General features: G+C 42.1%; 1 protein-coding gene across 1 annotated transcript; it reads left to right on the forward strand.

The window, feature by feature from the left end:
* The first annotated feature begins 206 nt into the window (after positions 1–206).
* MRPL45 (mitochondrial ribosomal protein L45) lies at positions 207–10,383 on the forward strand. Its single transcript, XM_007942001.2, has 8 exons — positions 207–293; positions 1,210–1,387; positions 1,803–1,920; positions 5,843–5,941; positions 8,560–8,608; positions 9,390–9,539; positions 9,940–10,113; positions 10,297–10,383. Exons 1-8 carry the CDS (start codon positions 228–230, stop codon positions 10,381–10,383), a joined length of 921 nt encoding a protein of 306 aa, XP_007940192.1. The 5' UTR covers positions 207–227.
* Positions 10,384–13,944: the final 3,561 nt, after the last annotated feature.

Genomic DNA, 13,944 nt, shown 5'->3' on the forward strand with positions numbered 1-13,944 from the left:
GTGACAGCCGTGCCTTCCACCCTACTCCCAACCCATCTTACCACGCACGCGCGGCCCGTCCTTCTCCTCCCTCCACGCGCACGTGCGCGCCCGCGTTGCGCACACTTTGGAGGAGGGAGCGCGACCTGGAAAATTCCATTCCCGAGCTAGCTCCACCCTAAGAGCCTCCTCTCCTGGGCGACGCTCCTCACGCTCAACCCCATCCCGGCGGCCTCAGCGTGAGCAAAATGGCAGCCCCCGTGCTGCGGGGGTTGTCTTGCTTATCCAGGGTTTTGGGCTGTTGGTCACGGCAGGTGGGTAGGATTTGGACGGACAGAACCCAGAGGGCTGGAGAAGGACGGAGTAGAGAGGAACAATCGCTTTGCAATTGTCCCTGGTGCGCTTGGAGGTTACCGGACAAGATCTAAGTTGAGGAAGTTTGAGATACGCGAGCCCTTTTATTTAGATCAGAGGTAGCAGAGTGGGTCTGGGCGGGGTCGTGGGGGAGAGCTAATCGCGGAATTTTCTCAGGTTATTTGGTCTCGGTCTGTCTGGCTGGGAGGTATTAAAGGCTTAGAAAGTGGGCTCGCTTGCCTTGATTCTTTGTGAATGCTGTCTAGGGTTGAACAGGAATGTGGAAGGGGAGTCCGGTATCGTCACTGACCCTGCCTGAGCAAACCTCATGCTCAGAGAAAGTCTCCAGAGACGGTCTCCCGGTCTTTAAAGAGCTTATTGGTCATTTGGGAGGTAGAAAGATAGAATAAAGTTTATGGTGAGTCTACCAATAGAATGAGCAGCATGTAGTCTGAGTAAATGTGAAGGCGATGCCAAGAGGACTTTGCTTATGCTTTAATAACAGCATTCCACTCGTTTCAGTATTTAGTTGATGTTTAAGTTTCCCACTAGGCTGAATGTTCTCTGAAAGCAGAAACCTTACTTTAATCAACTTTGCATCCATAGGGGTTACCATAGGTCTGTATTGTAGAAAAGCGTATACAAGACTTTTAATAAATGTTGAGTGATATTAGTAAAAAGGTGGCTGCCTAGTAAGAGGCACAAATAAATGTTCAGATGGTACTGGTACTGCATTTTCCCCATGATGCATGATTTAATTGTTCCTAAGTCATTCTTTGGGTGTACCATTTCTGTAGCGCTTTGCTTAGAGTTTGCTTGAGATAGTAGATTTGATTTTTCCCCCCCAGATTATCTTAACCTTTCCCTTCCTTCCAGCCAGCCTTAGTGACACAGTCCATAGTTGCAGTTCCAGTGAGAACGAAAAAACGTTTCACTCCTCCTGTTTACGAACCTAAATACAAATCGCAAAAGGAGTTTATAGAACATGCTCGGAAAGCAGGAGTGGTCATTCCTCCCGAACGTTTGGAGCGTCCCATACATCTGGCCTGTACAGGTGAAGCGTGGTATTTTGGGGGCCCTGATTCAGTCCCATTCTGGCAGAGATCTTCTGGAAAGTGGAATGATTTGGACTGTGATTAACAGTATTTAGTTAACTATGAAATCAGTCCAACCTCAGTTAATATTGTCTTATTTGGACCATATTTTATGAGGTCATCTGTGATCTTGTTTTCACACTATTCCTAGAAAGCAAGGGTGAAATTTCCCCATTTTGTGGAAGTAGAAACTGAGACTCTTGAGAGAACACCTAAATTATTTTATTATTATCTTTTAAACTAACATGTTTCCCTCTTCATGTAAGTCTGTTTCCTCAGTCTCCTTTATATCTAGGATCCTTCCCAATTTTCTGTGACTTCAAGATGAGTTTGTCTCAGTCTCTTCTCATTTTCTGTTTTCTCTTCTGATTACAGCTGGTATTTTTGATGCCTATATTCCTCCTGAGGGTGATGCTCGCATGTCCTCACTTTCAAAGGAAGGACTGAAACAGAGAACTGAACGATTGAAGAAGAATGTGGCCTCCCAGTTGTCGTAGGTATCCAAGACAGTTGGAGTTGCTATTAGAATATTGTTCTTTTATCCCAGAGCAGTCTTCCTGAGTTGATTGGGTTGATATAACGCCCTTGATAATTTGATAGTATTTTCTTTTTGTGTAATAGAGTCTGTATTTAAGGCAGAAGCGTGTGGGCATTCCGATTCTTTCATCACAGTCTGTTGGTACTTTTTGTCACATCAGCTAGGGAGTTGACTTTGGAATTCATAGGACACTTTTTTTTGTCATGTATTTAAAAATTTATGGTAATGAAAAAGAAAATGTTTACCTGAGAAATACTTAAAGAGTAAACTTCAGAGAGTAGGAAAATCCACTAACGGGCAAGAAGACAAATCTTTTTTAGGGTAGTAACTGGACCTTAGTTAAGGGGTATGAGCCGGAACCTTTTTAGTCTCTTTTGGTGGCTTAGCGCCTAAGGCATTTGACTGCTAACCAGAAGGCTGGCGGTTCAAATCCATCAGCCACTCCTCAGAAGGAAGGTTGGGCAATCTACTTCTGTAGTGATACTGCCTCAGAAACCCAAGGAGGGGTTGCTATGAGTTGGGTCCGACTCAACGTCAGTGCATCGCGTTGGCATTTATTGCTCTACCTCTGACTATTCTGAAACGAGTTCTTCAGGATTATGTATAGGCTTATGTGAATAAGTAATACTACTGAATCAATGTTAATTCTTCGTGTGGCCACAATTTATCATTTATTTCTCTAAATAGCAGATCATATTTTCTTCTCTGCTTAAAACTCTTTGTGGCTTCTTATGACCTGGAGAATAAAATCCGTATTTCTTCAGTGACATTCAAGGTTTCTCATAATCTGGTGCTTGCCTTGCCTCCACCATCTGCCCCTTTATTTCCTTTTTCTCACCAGAAACTTAACATTTCTGAGCAGATTGCAATTCCTTTGACTATACTATGCCATGCTTCTGTGCCTTTGCATGTCCTTTCCTTTGCCTGAAAAATGTCTTTTTCCCCTTTTTTACCAGAGAATTCATTTTACTCCTCAAGACTTAATTCAGTCATCATGTCCACTTTTAAGCCTTCTCTTACTCCTTCTGGAGCTGTCTTTACTATAATTGTATCCTTATGCTTACTATTTCTAATAACTCTGTGCTGCGGTGATTTTCTTTCACTTGTTTCTCTCCTGAGCTTTGGGCTCTTTGATGATAGTGTTCACAGTAGTTTCTCTCATGGAGTTATCATGTAGAGGAGGAAAACGGTCATTGAGACTGACAGCACACAATTCAATAATTACAGGATTTGTGAAGTATGAGCACTGTGGGAGCATGTGACAGGGAAGGCTTCCCTGAGGGAATAATATTGAAAGCTGGGACCTAAAGGATTGTTCTAGAGAGAGAGAACAGCGTAAGCAGAGGTTCTGAGATGGAAAGAGCTTGGCAAATTGAAGGACTGGAAAAAAGCCAGTATGGCTAAAGTGAATAGGAGAGGGGAATGAAAATGAGACCACAGAGAAGGGCCAGTAGGCAGAGCCATGCTAAGGAATTTAAACTTTATCCAGAAGGCAGTGGAAAGCCATAGTTTAAATGAAGGAATTGACTTGATGAGAATTGATTTTTCAAAAATTTACTCTGGCTACAGTGTGGAAAATAGATCGGGGTACATAGGAGGCGAGGATGGCTCATCAGCAAAATCTTTTGCTCCTTATTTGACTTACAGTTTTCCCAGGTAGAAATCTTCAGTAGAAATATCTTTTTTCCCTCAACTAAAATCCCCTGTACCTTATTCCATAGTCTTTCTAGCTGTAATGCTGCTATTTAGAAACCCACTGTCATTCTGACCATTGTTCCTTTGTATGAAACCAATTTTTTCTTTCTTAATGTTTATATGATACTTTCTTTTATTTATTTATTTATGTCGGGATTTGGGCGAAAGTTCACAGGGCAAATTTGTTTTCTTTGGTTTTAGAATTCTGAAATTTCATTATGGAGGGCTTTGTTCTTTAAAATTGTTGATTCAAGATAGACGATTGAATTTATAAGACTTGATGCATTTAAAAAGTGATTATTGAATAATTGGACAGAAGTTAGTAAACGATACTGTAAGCTGAGAAATCTTTAAAAATATTCTCCACGATCATTAGCTATTAGAGAGATGCAAATCAAAACAACAATGAGATACCATCTTGCTCCAGCACTAGTAGCAAAGTTCAACAAGACAGAAAATAACAAATGCTGGCGAGGTTGTGGAGAGATTGGGACTCTCATACACTGCTGGTGGGACTGTAAAATGGTACAACCATTGTGGAAAGCAGTATGGCGATTCCTTCAAAAGTTGGAAATACAAATACCATTTGACCCAGCCATCCCATTACTAGGTATATACCCTAAAGAAGTGAGAGCCATAACAAGAACAGATATATGCACGCCGATGTTCATCGCAGCACTATTTACAATAGCCAAAACTTGGAAACAACCTAGATGTCCAACAACTAAGGAATGGATAACCAAACTTTGGTACATTCACACAATGGAATACTATGCAACGCTAAAGAATAATGTAGAATCTGCAAAACACCGCATAACGTGGATGAACTTGGAGGACATTATGCTGAGCGAAATAAGTCAGTCACAAAAAGACAAATATTGTATTAGTCCGTTATTGTAAAAGTTAAGGAAAGGTTTATCTATTGGAGGACATTTTCTTTGTTGGTTACCAGGGGTGGGAGGGGAGGGGAGGGAATGCTGTTAGATAGATAGAGATAAATATTGATTTGGGTGAAGAGAAGGGCAATGTACCAAATGTGAGTGACCAATATGGCAGCATTGAGGATGAGAAAGACATAGAGAGTTACATGGGCAGTACAGACAACAAATATGAACCCCTTTGCATATACAGTACTGAGTTGTCAGTGAAAGCAAACATGGGTATAGGGACGGATAGATGGGTGAACAAGCTAAACAATTAGGTATGTCTAAATGGAGAGTGTATCCAAGATCATATATAGGGTTGGCAGACAATGGGCCTATAAGTTCATATGAATGATCAGAATTCCCAGGTGTATAGTAGAGCTGACAAGGGGTAAGGTTATGGTCATTACTTGGTCACAGCCAGCTACCCAGAGGGACCGAGTAGTTGATCCTGCGGGCTTGGGACCATAGTCGCAGGGGACATCAAGTTCAATTGGCATAACATACTGTACAAAACATTGTTCCACCTACTACTTTGGCGAGTAGCGACTGGGGCCTTAAAAGCTAGCAAGCTGCCATCTAGATGCAACAGTGGGTCTCTCCTCATCAAGAAGAAAGAAGAAAACCAAAATTAATGGAAACAATCAGTCCTAGTGACTGGTACACCATCCGATCTGCAGCCTATACAACTATGAGACCAGAAGAACTAGATGGTGCCCAGCTACCACTGCCATCCACTTGGAAGGGATGTAGGAGATCCTGCATAAAGAGGGAGAACAATGTGGTACAAAACTCAAAATCATTTGGAGGCAAAAAAAAAGAAGGTGGGGACCAGGTTTGCTGGTCCAATAGAGCCTGGTGTAACCACTGAGACTATGGCCCCTAGCTGCCCTTCAGGTCTGGAATTGAACCCACAACTGTGGTTTCCAGCCAAACAAAGTACAGGCATGTGAGTTAAACATTTACCTCAAGTAGACACACGCCCTGGAGAGAACAATCATGGGAGAAGGAAGGGCTGCTTATGCACAGGGAGATAGCTCAGGGTGCAGAAGGGTATGAAGGGATGGACACTGGGAGGAGGTAACTATGGGGAGGAAGTGGGAGGGGAGCTGCTGCATTGTAAATTTTGGTCAATGACATGAGACAAAGTATATGTGAACTGCTGTATGAAAAGTGAATTTACTCTGTAAATCTTCACCCAAATCCTAATAAAAAAAAAAAAATAGAAAAAAAAAAAATTCTCATGCTTACGTTTACAGAATCCGGAAAATAAGAGAATATGATGCAAATTTTAAAACAAAGGACTTCCCTGAAAAAGCTAAGGATATCTTCGTTGAAGCTCACCTTTGTCTAAACAAGTAAGTGGATTCCCTATCTTTTACCCATTCTATTTGCACCTATTATCTTAGGTTTTGAACAGATTATTTTTTTTCCAAATAAGAGTTCTAGGGAATTGTAGTCAATGTCGTGAAACTAAATGTGTATGGAAAATGAATTTGCTCTGTAAACTTTTTACCCAAACCACAATAACAATTAAAAAAAAAAAGGGGGGGTTCTGGAGTGAGAGAACTTTCTATGTGGGAAATAATTAGTGACTGACGCTGTCCTAAGCTGCTACTTTCAGCTTCTAGAACCTTTCACCATTTAATTTGTTCCAGTTCCAGCAGTAGCTGTTGGGACTCTGGACTGGAATGCCTGCTGTTCTCACCACACCCGATTCCTTAATTCATCCTGATCCTTTTTGTGTGTTTAATTTCCCTTTTCTTAGTTATTTTGAGTAAGCTTCTTTTAAAAATTTCCAAGAGTTTCTTGGTTCAGCTAAGGAAAGGAAAGTAAGATCTGCTGGGGAGGTGAAATTTGCCAGGAATGATCTTTAGTCCTTAGACCATTCTTGACATTCTTGGAACTGTGGCCAGACTTCAGATAGGACCCAAAACTTACACTCTAAATGCATTAATGATTTTGTTTTCTTTCTTTAAAAAAAATTATAAATTATGAAACATTTCACACATGGTAGAAAAGTACCAACCCATATTAATATATCCTTACATTTTGCCAGATTTGCTTTAAAATCTTTTGTTTGGTTGGAAGGGGAGAAATAAAACATTATGGATACATCTAAAGCCCCATCTCTCCATTCTGTTCCCTTCCCAGAGATAACCACTATCCTTCCCAGAGATAATCATTATCCTAAGTATTATTGTCATGTATATTTTTATACTTTCATTATATGTGTATACCTAAACAACATATGGTATTATTTTATATGTTTTAAATTTTTACACGAATAATATCGTTGTATATATCCTTATGAAGCCTGCTATTTAGTTTAGGAATTCCTGACTCATATAGGTAACAACTTTTATTGCCAAACCTGGATATTATATTGTAGGCTTGGGGACTTAATTTTTCACAGGTTTTTGCTTGTTTTTCCACTCACAATTCTGGACATATACAAACTTTGTTTCCCATCCAAGTACTAACCAGGCCTGACCCTGCTTAGCTTCCGAGATCGGGCGTGTTCAGGGTGGTATGGCCATAGACCAAACTTTGTCTCTAGGTTGACTGTTTTTCTAGTCTCCTTTCCCTCTAGCTGCAACCTGTTTTGGGTCATAGCTTTATGCAGGGATCTCAATTCCAAGTCCCTGCCCTGTAAAGATTCAAGTTTTCAGGAAAAGTCAAGCTGTAGCGCCATTAGATCCTATTTCTGGATCCATTCATCATCCCTCAGGCCATCATGGTATCATCAGCTTGCACGTTTTCCGTTTGGGCTTTCAGTTCCCTCTTTTTTTGTGGCATCTGGGGATTTACCTTTCTTTCTTGTGAACTAGCCTGGAGTATTTAAGAGTGTGTGTGTTTGTGTGTTGTTATATTTGATCCAACATTTCCAGATGTTTATAGCAGGAATAGTTCCACATTAGTCCAGTCCATTATGTTGCCAGAGCAGATGTCTTCCTTTTATTTCTCAGGGTAAGTTGCACTGCAGAATGGTAAGTGAACTCATAGAAAAGGAAATTTATTTCTACCGAAGATTTCTAAGCCAGGATAGTGAGGAGGAAGAGTTCATTCACTGGTACCAGTCATGGTAGCCATTCCAGTTTAGAGCTATGGTGTGGGGAATGACTTAGACTCTCTCCTATTAGGGATAGAGGTAAAACTGAAGCAGATAGAACAAATGTCTTACCCACTCTGGAATTAGAGATGAGGTTTTTCAAAGGGGGCAAAGAGTTACACTCTTCAAAAAAGATTAAATTATAGGGAAAAGCCATGTGTGTATCTGAAAGAAGCTGGTCTGTGGTCTTAGGTTTATTTAAGATTCCTGAGTTAGGGAACTCTCTGAAATCTCATCTGCGGGGGTTGGGGTTTGCTGTTTGTTTTCTACCTATTGACTGCATAAAGTCAGTATGACCAGGTCACTCTGGCAGCAGCAAAGATAGGGAAAAAGAAAGAAAGAACCAGAAAAGACAAATGATTATTTTCTGGCTAGAGATGTTAATGTAAGGTTATCTTACTAAGATCACGTAAATCAGCACCAAGCTAGTTGGTACTGATGATGTGTCAGAGTACAGGAAGATCAGATGAGCCCTTGATTATTATTTGTGTTGGACTTTGTTGCCCAAAGATTAGAGCAAAAATCAATCCTCATGTCCCAGTGAGGGTCTCGTGCCCATCTTAATGATCTAGGATAATGACAGAATTTCTTTCTGTTCTTGAGACTCAAGCATAACTTTATTCTGCTATTAGATCTCAAGGTTTTCTGATAAGTCATGTTATTATTCATCTCTTTGTCCCCAGACCTTAGCACATTACTTGGCTTATAGTTGGTGTGCAGAAAATGTTTGTGAAATTGAGTTGAATTGTTTTCTGTTGTTTAAAAAAAAAAATTTAAATTACCAAATATTTTCAACTTCTACACATGGTATTATAAAATGGTATTATAAAAGTAGGAGTCAAAGATGTATTTCTTTTTTTCTAGTTCAGACCACGATCGGCTTCATACCTTGGTTACAGAACACTGTTTTCCGGTAGGTTCTCATCCTCCTTAGAACTGTGGGGATGTCTGAATGAGCAGATTCTAGACATTGCATTTGGTTTTCTTAAAAGAATCAGTTTTGAAAGTACATGAAGTATAAGGTGCAAGTTTAAATTCCATTATTGAATGATAGTGACTTGACACAAACTCTAGTAAGGGCCATGGCAAATGAGGAAAGAGGAAGTCCATTAGCAAACAGTGCTGAAACCACGGTGCAGATCCTGAGGTCAGGGTATGGGTTATGTTAGGCCAGACCTGTACATGCCTACAATGTAATAAAGTATTTAACAAGAATTCAGGAGGTTTATTTTGTGTGCTCAATGTGATACTAGGTACTTTAGAGGAGACAGCTAAGAATGAGGACACTTTGGTTTAGTTATAGGTTTCAGAAAGAAAACTTCAGTTTTTGTCAATTCAGCCTAACCACCCCAGTCTTAGCACCCCTATTCTTAGCAGTTTAACCTTTATTTCCCTGCAAAATTCCCACCCTTTACTACTAAAAGGTGAGAGGAAAAAAAAATATACGTGTGTGTGTGTGTGTGTGTGTGTGGTCATCAGAGATACATGCAAGAGTTGTCATGAGGTATATTCCAGATGAACTAATGCCGTAGTCAGGAGCTTAAAGGTGAGAGAGAAAACAGGCAGCAGAAGGCATTGGGGGGAGGTGTGGCATGTGGGCTGTAGTATAGCAGGAAACGAGAACAGATAGAACAAGACCAGCTTCCCTCAAAGGAGGGAAAACCCCAGTTGCACTTGTTCTCCTCTGCCCTTAGGACATGGTCTGGGACATCCAATATAAGACTGTCCGTTGGAGCTTTGTGGAATCTTTGGAACCACCCCAGGTGGTTCAGGTTCGCTGTTCAAGCCTGGTGAACCAGGGCAATATATACGGCCAAGTCACTGTGCGCATGCACACCAGGCAGGTAGGGGCACCAGTCTGCTTTCTTCCCAGCTATACTTCACTCTCGGGTGGGCACCTACCTCTGGAGTACTGCTCAGGACTGGAGGTTCTAAGGAAAGGCTCACCACGGCTTTCCCTGTTCTGTTACTGCTCCCTTCCTACCACTAGATGTTAACTTCACTGCAGCACATAGTGAAGCTATTCTGTTCCACCGTCCCTGGTCTCAACTCTCTCCCATTCTTCCATCCCCATCAAAAAAACTCTTAAGAGTAAAGAGTCAGTAGTTGATCAGTTAAGTCTACACTCAGAATTCTGAGCATTTTTTTTCCCACCTATTAAAAGTTTTGTTAGGTTGTTTCGTAATTGTGTAGCAAAATGTAAAACTCCAAGAACTAAGATTGGATTTACTTTCATCCTCACAGAGTCTGGCCATCTATGATAGGTTTGGTCGGTTGATGTATGGACAGGAAGATGTACCCAAAGATGTTCTAGAGTATGTTGTGTTTGAAAAACACTTGGTGAACCCCTATGGGAGCTGGAGAATGCATGGCAAGATTGTCCCCCAGTGGGCACCCCCTAAGCAGCCTATCCTGAAGGTAATGGAGCTTGCATGGTTGAGGCAAGTAGTTCTGGCATCCTAAGCCACTCCTGTTGGGCTTCTCCTAGTGGAGACAGGAGGTGATGCAGTACCAGGGAGGGGGAATGCTGGAGGAGTGGGTATCACTCCTGGATAAATCATAGGGTTGGCTGGTGGGCAACTCATCTTCCTGCTTTTTCAGACGGTGATGATCCCTGGCCCCCAGCTGAAACCAGGGGAAGACTATGAAGAACCACAAGAGGAGGCTCATAAACCTCAACTAGCCTAATGGCAAAAAAGATTTCTACATGCATGATGAGGTGGCTGTAAGCTGTGAAATCTAGAGTCTAGCAGCTGTGAAGTCTAGATTCTAGCAGCTGTGAAGTCATATGTCTCAGCCATGCAATAGAACTACTTTTCTCCTCTCCTGTTTGGGTCTTTTTAGCAATGTCATCCTCAACAACCGTGGCTGATGGCTGGACCCAGGTGGGGTATGCTGAGCCATGGACCTCCACTTCTTCCTTCTTTTTTTTTAAAATTGTGTATCTAGCTTTTGAGTCTAGATGAAAAATGGTATGTTTCAGAGAATATCTGATAACAGTTTTTCCCACATCAGTGACTGCTGGGAGCAAACTAGGAGCGTTCTCTTTCTAACCACACGCCAAGGATCGTTGTCTGAAATAAAACACTATCAAAGTGTTGAAGAACACTATCAAAGTTCTGTACATTTGACCTGATTCAAGCTGGAGGTAGATCAGCCTTCAGATAGCAGACATGGAAGGCAAGATTAGTTGTGAGTGATGTAACTTCTAAGAAATCCAGACTTGGGGAGAATTATTACTGCTTATAAAATATTGCAGAGGGTCAGCAAAAAAGAGGAAGACCCTCAATGAGATGGATTGAGACAGGCTGCAACAGTGTGCTCCAGGATAGCAATGATTGTGAGGATGGTGTAGGACCCGGTAGTGTTTCGTTCTGTTGTTGTAGGGACACTATGAGTCGGGATCGCCTCTGTAGCACCCAGCAGCAGCAGCAGCAACAAATATTATTTAAGAGAGTCTTCATCCACTAACTCCTTGAATCTGTATTTGTATCTCATAGAAGAATGTAAGTCCAAAGAAATCATTTAACCTGGAGCAAATGGATTGTGTTCTTAATTATCAGCTGCATCCTGATATGATCCTAGGAAGCCTGGGGGGAGGAATGGGCCATGAAGGGGTTGGTACATTTGGGAAATTTGTAAGCCTTTGTTCCCTGATTTTAGGCACCTCCTGGAGATGGTTATTATTATTATTTCCAGCCCAGCATTGGGAAGGCGTATATACCAGAGTATGAACCTGTGTTGAGTCAAACAGCCCAGCCACTCTTTGCTCCAGCTGGCCTGTCGGGGAGGATGTGGGACTTTGTATGCTTGTGTGGGATCATTTGAGATAGGACAAGGGAAATCACTCTGTACCAACTACAGACTAGCTGTAATGCTATTACTTTCATCAACATATTGTGAGCTTCTCCTAATTTTCCTACTTTTTTTTAAAAAAAAAAAAAGGATTTTGACATTTAGGGTAAGGGATTTTGACATTTAAGGTAAGGGATTTTGACATTTAGGGTAAGGATTACTCTGTTTTGACCTTGACCTTGTTTGGAGAGTAGAATCCAAAGAAACTAGAATCAGACTGAGACTAGGTTAACTCTTCAAAAGTCTTTTAAAGCTACCATCTCAGCTGAGGAGTAAACAGGTCAGGTCTCACTGGGGAAAATTGGTGTTTTTACTGAGTGCTGCCTGTGGAAACAAAGATGTATATGCTTAGGGAAGACAAGCCACTAGTGGGTTAACCCAGAGCAGCCACTCTCCTCATGCTGCTTAGTCAACCCCTTTGGCTTAAAATGCACATCAGTTTGTAGCATTACTGTCCAACTGAGGTCTGCTCACATCCTCTTTGAGCTCCGGATTAGAGCAAAATGAGAAAGGGATTGCTTTGAGCAGGAGTCACAACTGGGGAGTATGGAGGAGGGAAAGGTAATCCAGGGAAGGTGGGAAAGCAGAGAAACAAAAAGGCACACTTACTGGGCAAACGATACATCGATTTCTCTGAATAAGGCGAAACAGTGCTTCAAGTAAGCACTCCCCTGGATCTGTCTCATGGTCTCCAGATAATCCTAAATAGCAGCTAAGCAATAGTTGCCACCGGGGAACCAGATGATAAATGCAATGTTCATTTCCCTTGGAACCAAATCCAATTGAGCAAATGGCCCCAGATGTGAAGGATTGGCACCAGGCAGAGACCATCATCTGTAGTGTCAGCCCCAGAGCTAGCGCTGGCAGAGTTAGCTGCACCACTCTGAAAGCCTGAAGATTGCAATGTTGTCACTGTGGACTTAAGCAGGCATTGTTCTTTCCTTCCTTGTCTACTGCTCCTGTTCAAAAACTTTGAGAAAGAAAATCACCACCGTCAATAATCTAGAGCAAACTGCATTGGTCGAGAAAAAGCATTCTTTATTTTGTTCCCCCATGGATTTTTTTTTTTTTTTTCCCCACAAGATTTGAAGTGGGGTCAACTTTGCTGCTCCCAGTTAGACCAGACTCAATGGGATTGTTCTAGGAAACAAAGTTACCAAAATTCAGGTTGACTCAGAAGCTATTGGGTTAATTTGCCAAAGCTCTACAGACAGACATCATTGCTGCTCTGAAATCCCAGAGCAAGGGCAAATGGGAGGGTCTGGATATGGGAAGGAGGGCTTCAGGCCCCTGAAAGAGAGTGGGGTCATCCATACCTTCTGCTGCTCCCTTTTGGGAATGGAGACTTTGCTGTTGTTTCTATGTAGTCCTGAAACTGCATGAAGTATTTGCTTGCCGACTTAATATTTTCCCACTGGATACTTGGTCTCCTTGTTTTGACTTTTTCATCCACATGAGTGACATCAGTATCTACAGTCAGAGGGCAGGGTTTACTGCCATCTTTAGTGCCCCTGCCCAGCTTTGCATTTTTGGCCTGCCTGTTTCCATCTTCACTTCTCTCCTGCCAGTCCTGGGACTTCTTTGTACCAGTGTTTTTCTCCTTGTTTCCCTCTGGAAATACCTTTTAATCCCATCACTTTCCTCCCTAGCTTTTTAGGCAAGGGTAGCTAGCCTGAACTGACTGTTGGCAGAGGGGAGCTGAGCTTGAGCTAGAGAGAGTTTCCTAAGAAAGAAGGCTTTGTATTTATACAACATCCTTTGCCCTGCTCTCAGGCCTCTAACCTGCCCCATTGCACCACTCTGAGGGCAGAAGCAGTTACAGTGCTGGCTATGAACAGCACCTCCTTTCTTTCCCAGGCTTCTTTGGGAAGAAGACTCTGATTTGGACCCTTTGTTATGGAGCAAATGATTTAGAGTGTTCTCCCATCGGAACCAGATACTTCTTGGCTTCAGTTACATTCGCAGCGGAGATGGGTCCTTCTGATGACAGCACTGAAAGGCTGGAGGAGGAGAATGGGGCCAGGGAGATGAGCTCTGGAGACTGGCAAGAGATAGCCTAGGGAGGAAGGGGGAGAGCATCTAAAAAAAATCTAGGAGGCTTGTCTTTTGGAGAGGATGTCTTGAAGGGAGAACTCTGCCTTGACCGGGCTGGGGAGGAGCTGGGGAAATCACTTTTCCTTCTGTGTTCTTGGTCTCTTGAGTTACTCTGGATGCCAGGTGGGTGGTATGGATGTAAGAGTGCCTGAATGTCTACTTAAGCAGCCTAGCAGAGCAGGTGTGAGAATCAATAAAGCAGAAACAGGAGATCCAAAGTCAAAATGGCAGGGTCCTTAAGGCATTCAGGTGCCTGTTTTGAGTCCATTTTTTTCCCCTGATGTAGCTTGTTTAAACTTG

This window comes from Orycteropus afer, unplaced genomic scaffold (assembly GCF_000298275.1).
Source record: "Orycteropus afer afer isolate SDZICR_OR568_19922 unplaced genomic scaffold, OryAfe1.0 scaffold00085, whole genome shotgun sequence".
Taxonomy (NCBI): domain Eukaryota; kingdom Metazoa; phylum Chordata; class Mammalia; order Tubulidentata; family Orycteropodidae; genus Orycteropus; species Orycteropus afer.